The following is a 20,444-nucleotide window of genomic DNA, read 5'->3' on the forward strand; positions in this document are numbered from 1 at the left end:
ATGGGAGTTAAATTTGCAGAAAGACACACACTGCTAGAACAGATGTCAGGAGCTCTTTTTAAAAAAAAAAATCCTTGGAAAACGTTCCTTTCCGGCAGCATTCGTGACGCAAATGGGTCATTTGGCGGTATGACAGAAAATGGAGGATACGATGTTAACGGGATGGCAAGATCATCTCGAGACAGGGCGCAAGCATCAGTACAAAAGGAGATTTGTAACTAGAAACAATGAGGACAGAAACACCTTTGACGATTACAGCAGGAGAAAAGAACTGAGGAATTACAACAAAAGAACGAACCCCAGAAACGCCCAGGGCGTGGTCAATCGTTGTTTTAGATGCGATTCAAAATATCATTATGCAATGAACTGTCCTAAAAGATATAATAAGGTGTTCAAAATTAAACACGAGACCAAAGACTCGGAAGAAGAAGGTGGAGATATTGACCAAAGAAAGGGCATTGTATTAGTTACAGGAAGTTTCAGCTGGTGAATGCAGAGTCCTTCAACTGTGCAGCGCTAGATAGCAGATGCACGTCTGCTGTGTGTGGAATAGGCTGGTCAAAATGCTACTTAAATGACAAGGGTCGGAATAAGGTTAAGGATTTTGAGAGTTCCACCAGCTTTGGATTTGGAGATGATAATATCCTAAAATCCTTAAAAAGGGCAGTGATTCCCTATAAGATAGCTGGAGTTAATCCTTTCACCAGCACGGACATAGTGTCCAGCGAAATACCGTTACTGTTGAGCAGACCATCGATGAAGAAAGCACAAATGAAGCTGGAAGTGGAAAATGACAAGGCCATTGTATTTGGAAGACCTGTGGATTTGTAATTTACGCTATTTGGACACTATTGTATTCCTTTAACAAAACCTAACTTTTCTACTAAGGAGATTAAACAAGTGTTATTAGCATCAAGGGATAGGAATTTGGAAGACAAAAAGCAAATTGTATTAAAATTGCATTGGCAGTTTGTCCACCCATCTTTGTAAAGATTAAAAATCTTGCTAAGGGATGAAGAGTCTGCTAGACTTATAGAGTAGATAAGTAATAGGTGTGATATATGTAAGAGGTACGGAAGGACACTGTCGTGGTCCATAGTGAGTCTACTCTTAGCAAGGGGTTTCAGTGAAGTTGTGGTGATGGATTTAAAAGGGTGGGATAAAGAAAAGAAATTCTTTATTTTACATTTCGTAGATTTGGCCACAAGGTTTAGCCAGTCGACACAGTAATAAAAAGAAAAGAATTGTGGATCAAGTAATGGAAAAGTGGATAGGGACTGGATTGGGACGACCACTGGCGAAATTCCTCACTGCAGGGCGGTGGGGGATGGGGGGGGGGGGTGGGGGGGTGGAATTTGCTAACGATGAGTTTGGGATATGTGCAAAAACATGAATAGAATAGTTATGAATATAGCAGCAGAAAGCCCTTTTACTGAGTGTGTGAAAGTAATCACACGGTGATACATGAGATGCTTCATAAAATATTGGTGGATAGACCAAGCTGTAAATTAACATCAGCGCTAGCATGGCCTGTTCATGCCAAGAATTCACTGCAGATGGTTGGGGGCTATAAGCCCATATCAGTTGGTTCTTGGTAGAAACTCAAAAATTCCTTCAGTCCTGAGTGATCACCTCCCAGCTTGGGAGGGAACTACGATTAGCACCACTTTTTCTGAGCATTTAAATGCACTCCACGTGAGTAGAAGACTGTTCCTCAAAACCGAGAATTCAGTGAGCTCTTTGACACAATATACGACCATCTGAAACAAATTTTTAATCAGGGAGAAATGGTATACTGTAAGAGACGACTTAACAAGTGGAAAGGCCCAGGGAAGATTATAGGTAAAAATGGTAAAACAGTCATTTTACAGTATGGGAACCAAACTATTCAGGTACACCCATCAAGGTTAATTGGTGTGGATTACAAATTTGCAGGTCTGGAAAGAGTTGTAGGAAGGGACAAGGAACCACGTACTTCTCATACCCATGTGTTGCATGATTGTGAGGACCAGTTTGCTGAGGTTGACAGGGTGTCTGAAGATGGAGACAGTAATTCAGACGAAGATGACGAGGCAATGTGTCCCGGAGGGCAACTGCCAAAAGCTGGCATTAAAGTTACATACTTGCCAGAAGGGGCCAGTCAATGGAGGGATGCGACGATTGTAGGTAGAGCAGGGAAGGCCACGGGAAAATATAAAAACTGGTTAAATGTACAAGATAATGGACAGGAGGTTAGGCCTATCAATTGGGAACATGAAGTACAAAAATGGAAGGCACAAAAATACAGTATCAGTTCAGACAGTGGGTCTGGGAGTGAACATGCCTCTAGGAAGAGATCATGAATGGTTGAAAGAACATCTATAAATAGGAGAGGGAGATCAAGCAGTAACAGTCCGGAGCATGATAGAAGGCAGGATAGAGGACATAGCTTAACGAGGTCAAGGAATATGGCACAGACTGGTAATGCTACAAGGAGCAGAAGCCCATGTGATCGAGAAGTTTTAGTAGCTTCAAACAAATTAGATGATAAATTAGAGATGCCAAACAGCAAGAACCACATAGTTGGAAAGGATTTGGGCTATACACAGAGGTGCCAGATAGAGGACAACCAGCTCTGTCTTATAGATGGACAAGCACGGAAAAGGTGCTTTCTGATGGGACTTAAAAAGCTAAAGCCAGGCTAGTGACACGAGGGTTTGAAGAAAAATTGGGCGAACAGGGGATAAGAGTAGATTCACCTACTCCAAGGGAAAGTTATGCTGAAGACCTTCTTGGCTCTGTTAGCTACAGATGCTTGGGAATGCAAGTCCATTGATATTAAAGCTGCCTTTTTGCAGGGACACCAACTTCCCTTTGAAGTTTTACTCTGGCCACTGAAAGAGGTGCCAAATGCAGAAGGGACACTCTGGAAGCTAAATAATTGCATATACGGTCTGAATGATGCCTCCAGAGTTTGGTATTTCTCAGTGAGGTCAGCTTTGTTAAAGTTCGGCTGTGTTCAGTTGGAAGCAGACCCAGCAAAGTTTTACTGGCAGCAGGGAGGAAAACTTGCAGGCATCTTTATGATGCATGTAGATTTTTTTGTGGGGTGGTAGTAGCGAATTTGAAACAGTTGTCGTTGGTGTGGGCTCAGAACAGAGTTTAAAATTGGAAGTCAGACTTCTGGTGCACTTAAGTACGTTGGACTAGAAATCAGACAGAGCGGCTCAGATATTGTGACTTTATCATCAGCAATCCTACTCAGAAGATGTCAATCCCGTTGCAATTAGTCATGCTAGGGCCTCCCAGAAAAATACAGCTGCTTCTGAAATGGAAAAAGAGGAACTCAAGTCTTAATTGGGCAACTCAATTGGCTAGACGAACAAGCAAGGCCAGATGTCAGCTTTGACATTTTGGAATTGAGCACTAAATGAGTGATCCCAAGGGTGAAGAAATCACTTGAGCAAACAAAACATTGATGAAATTAAAAACAGAGCAGTGTGTTTTGAAATTCCCATCTTTGGACAGCCTTAGAAAAATGAAACCGTGTTTAGTGACGCGTTTTATGCAAACCTATGTGATAGATTTTCCCAGTGCAGGAGGATTTATAATATTTCTCAGAGGCAGAAAAGGTAAATGTTGCCCTTTGGCATAGGAAAGGAAAAAAGTATGACGAGTTGTAAAAAGTAAGTTGGCAGCAGAGCTCCTGTTGAGGCAGTAGATATGGCATTCTTTATATCAAAAATGCTGGCAGAAATTACATGGAAAAGGGTGTCTGGGTACGGTACCTATCAAATGTCTTATAGACAATAAGCCACTTTGGGAAAATGTTCACTTTACGAAATGTGTTCACAAAGAGATTGCGAATTGACATTGCAAGCTTAAAACAGATGCTAGAGAATAAGGAGGTTGCCAAGATCAAATGGATTGATAGCAGCTACCAATTGTCAGACTGCTTCATGAAAATGAGTTATTGGAGATCTTTTCCTTTGAGAAGACAAAAAAGGAACATTCTTTTTGTGTGGACATTTCTATACGTGTCTTTTTTTAACAAGTGGGAATATGGAAGATTTATCGAATGGAAAAATATATTGATGAATGTGTTATGGAAAAGATTATCTTTTTTTGATACATTTACTTAAGGGTTACTTTCATCTTAAGAAAAGGGGAATCTGTTGGGGAAGGAAACAGTTAACTCACAAGGAGTTCAATTGGTAATTCAGTTAACTAGCCAAGTACTCATTCGAATGTATAAAAGAGAAAACAGGTGAGACAAAATCTCTGTAGAGTTTTATTGACCAGAAATAAAACTCTGTTGGAAGAAGCCAGACTTAATCTTTATCTTCATTTCGAGCAGGTATTGTGACTCTATCATCCTGATCATTGACTCTGAGCCAAAGTTCTCTGTTCATTTTTCTTCCATTCTCATTACCTTGCTTTCTGTACCTGAGCTGACATTGAATTCGTGTTTCTAACTGACACTCCCCAGTTCAGATTATGTACTGAGCATTTCGTAGCCCTTCTGTCTGATTGGTTAAAGAGACACGCCATTGCTTGCCCTGTTCACAAAGGTCCCAGGTGGCCCATAGAGAGCACTGTGCCATTACCATCTCCCACTTGCAACAAGTGCAAAATCTCAGAAATTAAACAGCTTGTCTAGCATACAGGGGTTTTGTTCAATACAGGTTATGTTAGATTCAAGCCCATGACTATGAACACAAGGACCTCCCTGCTCTCTCCTTCGTGGCTGTAAAGCAAAGCTTTTTTATTTAAGTTACCCCGCTCATTTCTTGGGGCTTTCTCCTTCTTTTCTGTGAATCTTTGCAGTTGTGAAGTTCTTGGCTGCTGACAGGACAAGCAAGGAAATCTGCCCGTGCTGTGGTCCCATTATAGTAAAAATGGAATTTAGCTTCTTCCAGCAATGACTCCACCACATGTTGAGAATTTATTGCAGCTGTGCGGTTTGGGAGTCAATGTACAATAATGAAATTACTTTTAAATGTTCCCTGCACAGGAAAAAGAGCAAGTATGAGCCAGCCTGTAATGTTATTTCCTAACTTCTAAAACAAATGTACAACTCATCCCTTCGGTAAGTGGCAGCCTTTCACAAAACTTCAGTTAGTTCAGTTTGACTTGGGTTTTTTTTCTTGCATTTCCTAGCCAAAGGGCAGTTCTTCAGCAGAGAGTCCAGACTGAATATCAACCAGGGAAGACATCATAGCCGATCCCTGCTTTGTCTTCACCCAATATTCACAGGCATCGCTGGCGTGTAGTTAGGAATGGGAATCCCGGCTGATGGTTTTCTCCTCAGGTCCCCTGTGACTCCCTTCGCACAGAGATTAACTAACTCAGCACAGACCAGGATTTGATCCACAGACCCTTGTCCTCTGCATAAGCTCAGAGCCACGCCAGGCACAGCAGGTACTGAATGAGCGATTTTTGCAGCAGTGATTCAATGTCAATGACAATGAAAAGACTCTAAGAAGCAGAATGGGCCCCCCCCCCTCACACCACCACACATCTCCTCTCCACCACCCCCCCCCCCCCCCCACCACCACCCACCCCCCCTCCCCCATTCTGCAGCCTTCTGTCTCCCAAAACGATAGCTTGTGCTGGGGTGATCAGCCTCCAGAGGTCCAGGCATTTGGCAGCTTTCTCCCAGTTGTCTGTGTCGATGTCCCCCATATTCATATCTCTCTTGCAGGTATAAGACCATAAGACATAGGAGCAGAAATTAGGCCATTCGGCCCATCGAGTCTGTTCTGCCATTCAATCATGGCTGATAAGTTTCTCAACCCCATTCTCCCCGTAACCTTTGATCCCCTTACCAATCAAGAACCTATCTATCTTGGTCTTAAATACACTCAATGGCCTGGCCTCCACAGCCTTCTGTGGCAATGAATTCCATAGATTCACCACTCTCTGGCTAAAGAAGTTTCTCCTCATATCTGTTCTGAAAGGTCCTCCCTTTACTCTGAGGCTGTGCCCTCGGGTCCTAGTCTCTCCACTAATGGAAACATCTTCCCCACGTCCACTCTATCCAGGCCTTTCAGTATTCTGTAAGTTTCAATCAGATCCCCCCTCATCCTTCTAACCTCCATTGAGTATAGACCCAGAATCCTCAAACGTTCCTCACATGTATCAGTGATAAATAGATCCCACGCCAGATGATGAAGTATGAAATTGGAGGCAAATATTTTTCTTGATAGTCAGTTTATTCAGAATGCAGCATTACATATCTCTCCTTCCTGCCAATGCCTGAGTGAGCTCAGTCCCTCTTTATATGTGCTGAAGGTACTTAATCAATACCCTCCACCTGTTTATCTTAAATCTTAGCAATACAATTAACATATCAACAATAGGTAGAATACAAATCTAATACTGCCGTTTTAACATTGACCTCTAACATCATCCAGTTGAAAAAACCTCATCGACTTGAAATGTTATCAACTATATTTCCCTCTACACAAATGCTGCCAGATCTGCTGAGTGTTTTCCAGCATTTGCTATTTTAATTGCTGTTGCTCAGAGCTCATCTGGTGAATTGATCCTTCAATGTTCTTACACAGGAACAGGCCATTTGGCCCAACTAGTCTATGCTACATTTATTACTCTCCTCCCATTATCTCATTTCAGCCTTTCAGCCAATCTCTCTACTGAGCCCTACTTCTCTCATTGTCTTTAAGAAGGGACCAAGATACAAACATACAAATATGCGAACTAGGAGCAGCAGTAGGTCAAGATGAGCAACAAAGGGGATTCCTGGTGTTTAACACTGTCTTAGCACTCAAAGGGAAACTATACAAGAACTGCATTAGGACTATTGTGAAGGAAAAGACAGAACAGAGAGGAATTTCATCCGAACATCCCACAGAGACTGTGTTATTTCCAGAGTCAGACAGACGGCAGAGCCCACAGTCAATCATCTTGGAAAGCCACCACAGTCTGTTTAGATTGGACAGCAGTGCTCAAAGCAATATGGGAGCTACCACTCATTGCCAATGTTAGATTCTGCCCAGTTGAAAAGAGGTCAGCCCTCACACACTGCAAAACATGGTCTTCGAGGTTAGCTAACCATGTGCAAGATATGCAGTAACACTTGCATAAACTCTTGAAATAGTTTCTCTATTAAAAGGTTAGCATCGCAAATATTTTTCTTTAATCTGCATTTAAAGAAGTTTTTTGAAGGTTCCAGCCATTGCTTGTACAGTTCCGATGGAGCAGGGCGGTGGGTTGTGCTCTGCTGTGCTCAAAGTCAATGATAATATCAAAAAAAAGACGAAAATCCAAATTTAACCTCGACCTCAAAGCAGCCTGAAGCCAAAGTTCAGTTCCTAATCGCACAGCAGCAGGTTCAAATCGGAGAACAAGCACTCACATTCCCAGAAGATCTGAAAATGTTGGTCATCAGGAATAAAAGTAGAAAAACTGAAGGAAAGGGTAACACTGTCAATGGGACCCTTTATTAATAGGGGCATAGAGTACAAAAGCAAGGAACTTAGTTAAACCTGGATAAAACACTGGTTCGCCCTCAACTGGAGGGTTGCGTCCAGTTCTGAGCACCACAGTTCAGGCAGGATATGAAGGTTTTAGATAGGTTGCAGACAAGATTCATGAGAATGATTCCAGGGATGGGGGAACTTCAGTTATGTAGATAGATTGGAGAAGTTGGGGCTGTTCTCCTTGGAAAAGAGAAGGTGGAGAAGAGATTTGATAGAGATTTTCAAAATCATGAGAGGTCTGCACAGGGTAGATAGGGAGAAACTGTTCCCATTGGTAGGAGGATCGAGAACCAGAGAGCGCAGGTTTAAAGTAATTGGCAAAAGAAGCAATGGTGACATGGGGAAAAACTTCTTCATGCAGCGAGTGGTTAGGATCTGTTATGCATTGCCTGAGAGTGTGGTGGAGGCAGATTCAATTGTGGCTTTCAAAGAGGAATTGGATCTTTATCTGGAGAGGAAATATTTTCAGGGCTACGAGGAAAAAGCAGGGTGAACTGCCCTTGCAGAGAGCTGGCACCAACAAGACGGGCTGAATGGCCACTTTCTGTGCTGTAACTATTCTATGATTCTTAATCATCAATGGTACTGGATGCCACTGTAGTTTAGAGACTGGCTTTTCACCTCTGAGGCCAATGTTCCGGTCCAAAGCACACTGATGGCAAGATATTCTTATCTACCACATACTGCAAGAGTGCCACGTGCATTGAATTTGGACAGTCTCAAAGTTCCTAATGCAGATAGAGCCACAGAGGATCCAGCTGGCTTGATCTCAGTGATAGAGGCCAAAGCTGGCTGGTGTGGGGATTATAAAAACACTGCACCAATGTAAATGGGAGCTTCTTCTGTAGTTGGGGCTCAGCCACATTGTGTTTAACCACCAGCGACATTTTACTACAGGGACATTTACTCTGCGATTAACCACCAGCCTGGAATGAATGATGACAACACCAGGTATCCAATATCCTACATCAGTGCCACCCCCTCACTGTGATAAGTGTACATGCCAACTGGAAAAGCAGTAACAGCTGCAAACAAGCTGACACAGCCCCCCCTCCCCAAAACTGACATCTCAAGGACTACCCTCCTTCTCAGCCAAACAGGTAAAAACAAGCAGTTACACGGGCTTCATAACTTAAGCTGCAAGTATATCCAAAATTGCTTGATTCAGTCTGGGGAAAAACCATTTCTGAACACGAAGGAAAAATCCTAATGGTTGAAACACAAAATATTTTTTGAATCGATGATGACAGCAGGCATTGCATTATATTAAGGGGAGGTGGTGGCAATAGTGGTATTGTCACTGGGCTAGTATTCCAGGAGACCCAGGGTAATGTTCCGGGGACTGGGGGTTCGAATCCCACTACGGCAGATAGTGAAATTTGAATTCAATAAAAGTCTACTGGTGACCATGAAACCTTAGTCGATAGTCGAAAAACCCATCTGGTTCACTAATGTCCTTTAGGGAAGGAAATCTGCCATCCTTACCTAGTCTGACCTACATGTGACTCCAGGCCCATGTGACTCCAGGCCCACAGCAATATGGTTGACTCTTAAATGCCCCTCTGCACAAGGGCAGTCAGTGATGGGCAATAAATGTTGGCCTAGCCAACAATGCCCACATCCCATGAGCGAATAAATAAAATGCGTCCAGGTGAATTTTATTGAAAACTCATTCCTCTTTGGAATGGATTATTTATTATTAACCTTTAAGAACTTCTTTGATCCCAGTACCAGTAGCAGCTGATAATCTATAACTGGGAGAAGCAGAAGTCCTTTTAATTGATTTTCTAAAGGCAAAATTGCCTAATTGCAAATTAGGGATTTGAAACCAATCTGACTGCCTGTGGGATTATTCCTGTCAGGGCTGTAGGAAGCAAACTGCACATTTCTAAATACTGCCCCAAGGGTCATCTGGAGATCATGGTTATAACAGTTATTCTCAAAATGGTGCTTTCTGATTCATTTTAAACATTTGTATTTCACAATTGTTTGGCTAGGTTAAAACTTGAGTGACATTTGGGCTTTATTCGTACTTTTCTTTTATTCATTTACAGGATGTGGGCTTCGATGGCTGGGCCAACATTTATTGCCCGTCCCTAATTGCCCTTGAAAAGGTGGTGGTAAGCTGTCTTCTTGAACCGCTGCAGTCCATGTGGTGTAGGTACACCCACTGTGCTGTTAGGAAGGGAGTTCCAGAATTTTGACCCAGCAACAGATCACTTCCCCAAAGACTGCCTCAAGCTTCACTTCCAAACTTCACACCCCCCACCGCTGACCCCGTCCACAGAAACACTTCACCTATTCTGGATCAATTTCAGAGGAACTTTCTCCCCACCCTTGTCACTGACCACAGTGCCTTCTGTGCACCTTGCACTGGGTTCTTTGAGAGGCCTTGATGTAGCACAGTGGCAGAGGTTGGTCCGGTGGGATCGGGGTGGTGGGCGTGGCTGGCAAGGGGACTTGTGAGAAAATGTCATTGCTTGCACTTCACGGTGACTGGGCTCTGCTATTGGCTGCTTGTGGAACTTTGTGGGTGAAGTTGCTGAACCTCCTCTCCCTCGGTTCAAAGAGGACTCCCCAAAGATGTTCTGCATTGAGACTCGAACCTACACTTTGGTTTCTTAAGAACTGTATTAATAAAGTTGCAGACCTGATTATTTTGGGAAGTATTGGACAATTGGAATTCCATAGCACAAAAGGGAATAGGAAGAGGTGTGCAAAATTCCAGTGTTGCAAATCAGGAGTAAAAGACAAAGATTTAATTAATTAATACATTTCTCACAATACAATTGTGACTACACCTCAAAAGCTATCCATTGACTGTAACATGCAGTGGGACATCCTGAGGTTATGAAAAACACTTAATAAAAGTAAGTTATTTTTATTCATTAGAATGCTCTCACTGATTTCACTTTTGTTCACTTTTACAATGGTCAACAATACAATTCAAGCTGCCCTATTATCCACCAATAATCCAGATAACTGCAACATCTCAGCACTGAGTCAATCTGACCTTGAGAATTGTTGATGTATTAACCACTATCTATTCAGTAGGGTCAGAGTTCAAGGGGCGATGGTCAAAATGTGATCAGCACTAACCTGCACGTACAGATCCCGGAGCTCTCTCTGGAATTTCTTCGGATCGGAGGTGACAGTAACAGGACCAATCTCTGCAGAAGAGGAAAGAAGAACAATTAACGCAGCCCATTCCCACAAATTCCTCTTACCAATGTTGGTGAATCTCATGCTTAATGAATTTTGTAAAATATGTCCATTCATGGGATGCGGGCGTCACTGGTTAGGCCAGCATTTATTGCCCACACCTAATTGCCCTTGAGAGGGTGGTGCTGAGCTGCCTTCTTGAACCGCTGCAGTCCATATGGTGTAGGTACATCCACAGTGCTGTTAGGGAGGGAATTCCAGGATTTTGACCCAGTGACAGTCAAGGAACAGCGATATATTTCCAAGTCAGGATGGTGAGTGGCTTGGTGGAGAACTTCCAGGTGGTGGTGTTCCCATGTCTCTGCCGCCTTTGTCTTTCTAGATGGTAGAGGTCGTGGGTTTGGAAGTTGCTGTCTAAGGAGGCTTGGTGAATTTCTTCAGTGCATCTTGTAGATGGTACACACTGCTGCTACTGTGCGTTGGTGGTGGAGGGAGTGAATGTTTGTGGATGTGGTGCCAATCAAGCGTACTGCTTTGTCCTGGATGGTGTCAAGTTTCTTGAGTGTTGTTGGAGCTGCACTCATCCAGGCAAGTAGAGAGGCACATTAAGTGATTTGAAAGGGGTTTTTCCCTAATGATGGGTACAAAGCGATGCAAGCTTTGACTTCCTGAAATTGGAGAATTTCAGATGCTGTGTAATGCTCTTTTTATAAACTTATCCTGCCAAAAGCATTTGGGTTTAACAGAAATCCATGTTTTGTGTCCCTACAAAACCTAAGGTAAGGACTTCACACTGGGGCAACAGAACATTTTCTCCCACGCCTGGGAACCAGCTTTCTTTCGGTCAGACGTGGTTTGACACTGACCCGAGCGTCCTACGGTCTCCTCAAATCACCTCCCCCGTACCCTTCCCCTGCCCCTCCCAGAGCCAACCCAGAACATTCCCTCCAACATCACACTAGGCATCTTGTGACCTCTCTATTTAGTACCAACTTGTTGTCAAATTGGATGCTGTTTTGTGTACATGTGCCTTTGCCCACTGGGTCATGTTAATTCGTTTCACATACTCTTGCAGAGAACAGACAAAAGATGCATTCATCATCTGGGCTGAATTGAAATGTGAATCCTGGTGGTGAATGGCCAATGTCTAACACAAGCGCATCAGCCCAGGCCCCCCTGCTACCTATCTCATAGTAAAATGCTTATTAGAAACAGCCAAGATTTCTTCTATGGATCTCTCAAGTCTGGGATGCCATCACTGCGCCATCAAAATAATTTAATCCCGATTTAAATTAAAACACAAATTGCTCCACACAACAGTTTTCTCGAAAGATAAAACAGGTATGGTATAATATAAAATAAAAACAGAAAATGCTGGAAAAACTCAGTAGGTCTGGCAGCATCTGAAAAAAAGTTATATTGGACTCGAAATGTCAATTCTGTTTCTCGCTCCACAGGGGCTGCCAGAACTGCTGAGTATTTCCAGCATTTTCTGTTTTTATTTCAGATTTACAGCATCTGCAGGATTTTGCTTTTATCTCAGTGTTTAATTTAACACTAAGGGGATGTAAACAGAGCCATACAACATCCTTGTGATCCTCAAGGAATGTGGGCATGTATTTTTAAATGTCCCCTGTAGCTTCTTCCTGTTGTAATGTGCCTTTAAGGGGTAGTAGCATGTCATCACTAGAAGGGGAGCGTATCATATGATCCAGTCTCAGTTTCACTTTGGCCTCTGAACAGAACACACTGCCCTGCTGCTGATGCCTCCAAGCTTTTTAATCCACATATATATGTTCTCATGTGTCTTGTTTAAATAAATGAACCCACAACATTTTTATCAATCCCTTATGAGTGATTGGTACCTTTATATCACGATAAAAACACAATACTTCCTTCTTGAGTTGAGTCATCTCCAATACTTTACCTAACAGGGCATTCACTACATGTGGGTCCCATACAGTGAGTAGCATCAATAGTGGGGCAGGGGACACCACAATCCTATCCTTACTCGGTTTCCAGTGGGAATAGCTGGGACAGTGATTCAGACCGGGGACTCTGGCTGGTTTCCTCTACACTGATCCGATGGCACCAATATCCCTCCAGCAGGAATGAGCTAATTCAGCAGACAGCAAGGATTGAACCAAGCTGTGCATAGCTTCATTCTGCACTGGGCTCTGCCTCACGTCTCATTGCAACGAAGCCTCTATTAGCCGAATAAACCATTTACAGCAGGGTTCACCACAGCCGCCCTGGTGACCCCTGACTGAAGTTGCCAGTTTGTGCTGAATTATCGACAATTTTAGTCCACACGAAACCACGCTAAAGCTCATTTCACCATCATACCCCTAGCACAGAGAAGAGGCTTTTATTTCAGCAGTTGGGGCTGGATTCAGATCCAGGATTGAGGTTAGTGGCCAGTATTCACACATTCATCTTTTGCTCCACTCTTAACTATGATGCCTTTTACCAGCAGCTACAACACACATCAAATTGAAGTTGCCTGTTCAAAAGAGCAATGAGGGAAGAGGGTTGGAACACAATTTGCTTCATCTTATAATTGTGAGTGACCAGTCTCACTGCCTTCTTTAATGTCTCTGCATTACAGGTTCAGTGTTCCCTGTCATTCTCAATGCCCACTTCTGTACCTTCATCTGTCCATTTAGTCCCGCAGGCCATCGACAGGTTATGATAATTGAGTGCATTATTGAAGCAAAGGGAACAAGGCAATTACTGTGCATCAAAGCAGGTGGCTCTCATCTCACTCCTAGGGTGGGATTTTCCGAATCCCACCCTCCGCGACCCCCCCACCAATCTCACCACTGGGATTGTCCGGGTCCTGCCGGAAGTCAATGGGCTTTCGGCTAGGGTGCCCGAACCTCCCACGAAAGGTCCCACCACAACGGGGCCGGAAAATCCCCAACCTAAATGCAGCACATTATCCGAGGTGGTCCTAAAACAGCCCAAAGGCTGGCAGAGTGCCCACGTCTCAGAGCAGGAATGCCGACATGTGCAGGTGGAACAACCAAAAGAGCAAGAGACAAAAAAAAATGGTTTTCAAAAAGTTCAGGAAGAGTTGATGCACACACAAACGTAGACAATACTTCCCTCTGTTTCTATTTTCTTAATTCCCTGCCAGCTTAAAATATAAAGCATAGCTTTAAAAGTCGTTCAGGCTGAAAAGTGAAAATGATTCACTGGTGGGTAGGCTGAGCTCAGCACTTTAAATACTTACAAATCATAGTGTGAGCTACTGTGAGATAGAGCTCCTGCCATTCGTGGGAGGACAATGTTGGGACCTATAAAAAGTCACGAGGCTTCACATGGTTTCGATTTGAAACTGAGGTAAAGCATATCAATACACCCTGGGAAGAAACGTGACATTCACGGCTCCACATCTACCCCACTGTTGTATTCAGCAGGTATATACGCACTTCGTAAAGGTCAGACATGGTGATGATGAAGGATCAGACTTGTTTTGATCAAGGAGGGGGGGGGAATGGGCTGGCATTTATATAGCGCCTTTCACCTGTGTCTCATAGCACTTTTGAAGCGTAGTCACTGCCGTAATTCAGGAAATGTGGCAGCCAATTTTCACACAGCAAGCTCCCATGAACAGCAATGTGATAATGACCAGATCATCTGTTTTTTGTGATGTTGACTGACAGACAAATATTGACCAGGACACCAGGGATAACATCCCTGCTCTTCTTTGAAGCAGTGGCATGGAATCTTTTACACCCACCTGAGAGGGCAGACAGAGCCTGAGTTTAACATCGGGAAGACAACACCGCTGACAGTGCAGCACTCTCTCAGTAACGCATTGGAGTGTGAGCCTTGACTTTTGTGCTCAAGTCCCAGAGTGGGAACTGAACCCACAGCCCTCTGAGTCAAAGATGAGAGTGCTACCCACTGAGCCATAGTTGACACAGAGGGTACAGAATATCCCATTATCAACTGCTTGACCAACCAACGGATCAACATGACAACAGGCATGGTGTTGAGAATTCAAAAGAGTCCTTTTTTAAGAAGTTTGGCGACTGCTTTGTGAAACCTAGAGGTTGCCAGCAGAGACATTACAGACAATCAGGTATGCAACCTAAAAGAACATTAGTCCAAAGAAAGACTAGATACCTGAACAAGCTCACCTGGGAATGACAGGACAGCTAATACGTTTTTTTCTTTAATCTTTCCTGGGATGTGGGTGTTGATGGCAAGGCCAGCATTTGTTGCCATCCCTCACAGGCTTTGAACTGAGTGGCTTGTTCAGCCATTTCTAAGAGTCAACCACGTTGCTGTGGGTCTAGAGTCACATTTAGTAAGGATGCTGGATTTTCTTCCCCAAAAGGACACTAGTGAACCAGATGGGTTTTCAAGACAATTGACAATAGTTGCCCTGGTCACCATTGCTGAGACTAGCGTTTAATTCCACCAGCTGCCATAGTGGGATTTGAACTTGTGTCCCCCCCCGCTCCGAGCATTAGCCTGGGCCTCTTGATTATTTGTCCAGTGACATTACCTCTACACCACCATCTCCCCCTCGAGAACTGCTAAAGGGAAAATTGCAAGAAAGGAAGAAGAAGGCAGAGGCGAGCCCGCTGGTCACCAAGGAATGGTTGATGGGGCAACCATCTATCGGGGGCAATGAAGGCCAACAACTCCCAGCAGGAGACAGCCGCTGGAGTAAACGGAAGGTGGAATGAACATGGTTCTCTTTAGCGTAGCCTGAAATGCTGATCAGACCAGCCACAAGACATCGAATCCTTCACCTCGCACAATGAACAGGTCTAATCACCCAGCAAGGAATGGAAAGCATCCACACCACAAACTAATGAAGCTTTATCTTGTGCTGTGTCCTGTCACTGAGATAATTTTTGATGTCTGAAGGTTTAATAAACAAGTGTTGTTGCTGTTTCCCCAGCCAGTGTTCTCTAAAATGCAGACTTTCCATTTGCACTAAGTTAGCAAATTGAGTATTAAGAACATTATATGTAAGATTAAGTTTTGCATTTCCTGCACTGAGATAGTGTCCTGGCCAGTGATTTATAATTAAAGGAACAATTCTACATAGCAACACATTAATAGAGGGACACAAGCAGCTTCAAATTTTTAAAAATTGATTTCTGTTCCTGTTTAAAATAGTTCCCATGCCAATTTTCTCCTCCCATTTCCTCTCCTGAGGCTGTTGAATCTGTCTATGGCTTTGATCCCACAATTGGTGCTCACCCTCCAACAGTTCATCCAAATCCCATTACTCATGTTTGAGCCCAGACACAGACTGTTAAACTGTGGGAGACGCTTGAGTCAAACGAATCCAGTCCTGGCCCACACATGTGCAACTTTCCATCAAGATACACCAGATAACATTCAGGAGCAGAAACACTGGCTTATTCCCCCCACCCCCCACCACCACCACCCGCAACCAGGGGCATTAAGGTCAACTGTAGAGGCCCAGCCATCGCTAACCTTACTAAGCACCGGCTGATGATTAAACCTGGACCTTACCTGCTCAGTGTGGCTCAGGTATTCACTGAGCCACTGAGGGAGCTATTTTACTTAGATACATAGAAATGTGGTTTTATTTCCTACTCTCTCCTTCAGGTCTTCTGCAGACCCCATTCCCCAGATGAAAAGACAAGTAGATAAGCAGAGAAATCTTTCCCCAGGCTTCAGCCAGTCATAACATGATTTATTTTCCCCTGCTGCTTTCCTGTTGGGAAGGTAGTCGATTTTCTTGATCCACAACCCCCCCACTTCCCCGCACCGCCCTCCCCCCACACCAAAAGGAAAGAACAGTAAAACTTGGAAATGACTGACTGGTACTGGTCTGGACTGGTTCTTGTACACATTCAAATGGCACTCCAGTTCGGGCCAGTGCCAGTCATTTCCAAGTTTTTCAGCCTTTTCCTCCTGACCCTCCAACTCTATGGCCAGAGCTTTACCTTTGGCGTAGGCCCAATGTGCCCGAAAGTAATACGGAGCGCGATGAGGTCAGGCGTGCGTCCCAATGTCATCGCGCGACATTTCGCTCGGTGGGCGCGCGCCGGAGTCAGCTGTGCGCCCGCCGATAATTGAAAGGCCTATTGAGGCCTTAACCGAGCTAAGCAGCTTGAAATTTTACGCTGCCCGTCCAACCCTAACGGTCGCCCGGCAGGCGAAAAGGCCTTTACACTTTTTTTTTAGGAAACCTCATCCACGAGCGGGATCCAGTTTCCTAAAACTAACACAAATGAAATAAAACTTTATTTTGAAAACGTAAACATGTCCCATGACTGTGTCACACGAGGGGAACATGTTTCGTTAAGCTTTTAATGTCGTTATTTATTTCTTTTTAAAAAAGCACTTCAATCTCCCTGAGGCAGCTCCGTGCCCGCTCTCCCTCCTCCCCTCCCCCGCCCACACAGGTAGCGCTCGGCGTTACCCACTCACGATCCACGCAGGGCAGGCCTTAATTGACCGATCGCAGGCGATGGTCAGCTCCCAGACCGCTCCCGCTGGGCCCACCCGAAGGGGGACAAATTCAGGCCTATACGTGTCGGAAACCTCTCATTGTTATACCTATATCTTTAAACGTTGTAATAAGTTAAAGCACTCTGTTCGTTATACTCTAAGCTCATGTTAAGCTTCAGTAACATGGTGTTGCACCTACCTCATTATGAGGCTCTTAGTTACAAGACTGTTCATGACAAGCCTCTCGCATCTTGAGTGCTGAAAAGTGCATTGTTCTGAGATATCTCTCGTAACACTCTCCCACAAATTAAATATTCAGCTCTCAGTGTCCCCTCTCCTGATCACTTTGTCACTATCCAACCTGTTATGTGTTGTACTGAGTAAGACTGACACGTGCTCAACGGCAGGCAGCCATTATGGAACAACTTTATTTATACCTCCCCCACAGAGCGGGCAGCAGAGAGGGAAGTACAACAAAATGCTCGGCCATTACCATATATTACACAACGCTCCCTACCGGAAAGGACGCGTGGGGGATGTGAGGCGAGGGCTGGGTAAAGCTCAGCTGTGAAGTGCTCCATAGCGGAACAGCTCATGAACACACACTCACCATTAGGCCTTCACCTGAATGGCCGCTTGGGTAATGACACCAGAGCGGAGATGGCAGAGTCGGAACAAAGCAAGACTCAATCCCTTCAGAAAAAAGGGGGAAAGGAGGAAACAAAGTAGCTGGAAATCAAGAGCCTATGTTAAGCTAAAAGATTGTAGCAGGGTTGGCAATGATTTGGGCAGACGGGAGGGTTAAATCTGGTGTATAACTACCTTGGCTAATGTTTGTCAGTTTGCCACAGGGAGTCTAGACGGGAGGATCAATACCACAGGTACACTCTCTCAACACCAACAAGCTCCCAATCTCAGCCATGGTCTGAGAACTATTAAATGGACACCAGGTGTTCCCATAACAAGGAATGAAAGCAAAAAAATAAATCAGATCAAACAGCGAGAGAGTGAAATAGAGGCAAACTGAGAGAAAGACAGATAATACATCAAAGTAACTCTGTCTACATCAGTCTGATGCAAAACCCTTGAGGGCTAGAGGGGAAAGGCACAGTCAAAGATATGCCTGTGTGCAGTAATTCACAGAACCATCACCCAAAACAGCCGACAGTCTCGGCCTCTTATTCATGTCCCTACTTTTGTTCTTTCGCTGGAGCCCTTATCTCTCAAATTAGCAAACGTTTCCCCCAATAAACAGGATTTCTCCTTCCCTCCCATTGACTGTGCAAATGTTGACAAAACTGCTGTCAGATTTTACTTGGAGCAGACATGACGATGTTAGAGGATTTTCCCTGCCGGTCTTAATATTCCAATGCTAAGGCTGGGTCCATGCTGCAGTCTCACTGTTTCACTGGCTGGGAATCAGTGCACTGCTTACAGGTCCCATCATTCTGGGACCAGCTAGTTTCTACAGTGCACAGACACACTGAACCAGGGAGGGAGGGAGGATACCTGTCTCCAGCTACTGTACAAAGGTGACAGATGAAAGCCAAACCTTGGTTTCTCAGTAGGGAATTCAGATGGAGATTGGCCCCCTTTCTCTCTCTCGCTCCCTCCCCCCAATACCTTTGTCTCTCCAGCACTCTCCACATCACCCATGCACTGGACACTCAACCTAAGCCACAGAGAGTCACGGAAAGAAGACAAGGGGCCATCGTGAAAAGGAAAAGAAACGCCAAAGATAAAAAGTACAGATAGAGAGAGAAAGAAAGAACAAGAATGGAGAGATGAGAAACAGGAGTCTCAATCTCATCCTGCCCTCCACCTTATCACAGATCTTCCCTGTTCTTCTTCCTAACCTCCCCCACCTCCTGCCTTTCCCTTGCTGAAAACCTATTACATTTCTCAGTTGGCTCAGTTCTGATCACAAACCTGAAACGCGAACCCCATTTCTCTCTCTACAGGTGCTGTCTGACCTGCTGAGTATTTGCAGCACTTTCTGTCTTTATTTCAGGGACAAACGTAAGATTGAGCATATTCATCCAGGGTGCACACGCAGACTCTCACTGTCACAAACATGTTCTTGTTCTACTCTCCATAATTGGAATTGCTGTTTGCGCTGTCACATTTCCAGTCTCCGCTAACTGTGACAGACATCAGTCTAACCCCCAAGCCAGAATTATTTCTTCCTTCTAAAGAGCGAATAACCGATTAAACATCTATACAATTTAAGAATACTTTGGAGTAATTGCTGTAAAAAAGGAGACATGCTGTCGAAGCTTTTTGTCTTTCACTCCTCAGGACAGATGCAAGAATGCCAAATTTCAATGGGAATAACATTTTATACTGCACGTCTCTTTCTCAACTGTATTCAGGTTCTGTTTTATCAAGTGACTTTGAAGTAGTTAGGAAGGTATGTTGTGCCTCATCTCAGATTGAATTCCTGTTTGCACTGGTTTGGATATTTAAAAACCTCAATCTGTGCACCTCGTGGACACAGACAACCATATTATTAGTTTTAAGCTTATACCTACAAGATACAATTTTGTTTTATTTGTTCGTGGGATGTAGGCATCACTAGGCCAGCATTTATCCCTAATTACTCTTGTTCAGAGGGCAGTTAAGAGTCAACCACATTGCTGTGGGTCTGGAGTCACATGTAAGCACCGGTACCTGATAAGGACGCCAGATTTCCTTCCCTAAAGGACATTAGTGAACCAGGCGGGTTTTAAAAACAGTCAACAATGGTCTCCATTAGACTTTTTAATTCCGGACTCTTATTGAATTCAAATTCTACCATGTGCTATGGTGGGATTCAAACCTGGGTCCCCAGAGCATTACCCTGGGTCTCTGGGTTACTAGTCCAATGACAGTACCACAATAGGCCACTGCCTCCCCAAGGTGTTCCTCCTCTCCCCTTGCCCCTTCAAGACACTCGCTTCCTGGGGTATAGGTGCACATATGTCAGGCACCTGGCTGCGTTTCTTCAAAATACCCACTCTTCAGAGCAATGGACCACAAGTCTGAGCGGACTGTTTGGCCATGGGGTGATCACTGCTGCCTCCCAATCTTGTTATAGTCCCATGCCCATCTCTACCAATGTTCAAAAATAAAAACAAAAAAACTGCGGATGCTGGAAATCCAAAACAAAAACAGAATTACCTGGAAAAACTCAGCAGGTCTGGCAGCATCGGCGGAGAAGAAAAGAGTTGACGTTTCGAGTCCTCATGACCCTTCGACAGAACTACCAATGTTCAATCACTGCTAATGACCAAGAGCAGGAACGTGGGCTGATTTTCCCCTTATCATATGCGGAGACGCTGAACCCGATTGTTCTGCCTTTCCCGCAACCCC

At 44.2% G+C, this 20,444-nt stretch overlaps 1 protein-coding gene across 1 annotated transcript in view; it reads right to left on the minus strand.

The window, feature by feature from the left end:
* LOC121281526 (hemicentin-1-like) overlaps positions 1–20,444 on the minus strand; it is a 566,775-nt gene that overhangs the window by 533,088 nt on the left and 13,243 nt on the right. The window contains exon 2 of the mRNA XM_041194473.1: positions 10,581–10,651. Within this exon, the coding sequence (XP_041050407.1) occupies positions 10,581–10,651 (71 nt within the window). The remainder of the gene's footprint in view (positions 1–10,580; positions 10,652–20,444) is intronic.

This window comes from Carcharodon carcharias, chromosome 8 (genome assembly GCF_017639515.1).
Source record: "Carcharodon carcharias isolate sCarCar2 chromosome 8, sCarCar2.pri, whole genome shotgun sequence".
Taxonomy (NCBI): Eukaryota; Metazoa; Chordata; class Chondrichthyes; order Lamniformes; family Lamnidae; genus Carcharodon; species Carcharodon carcharias.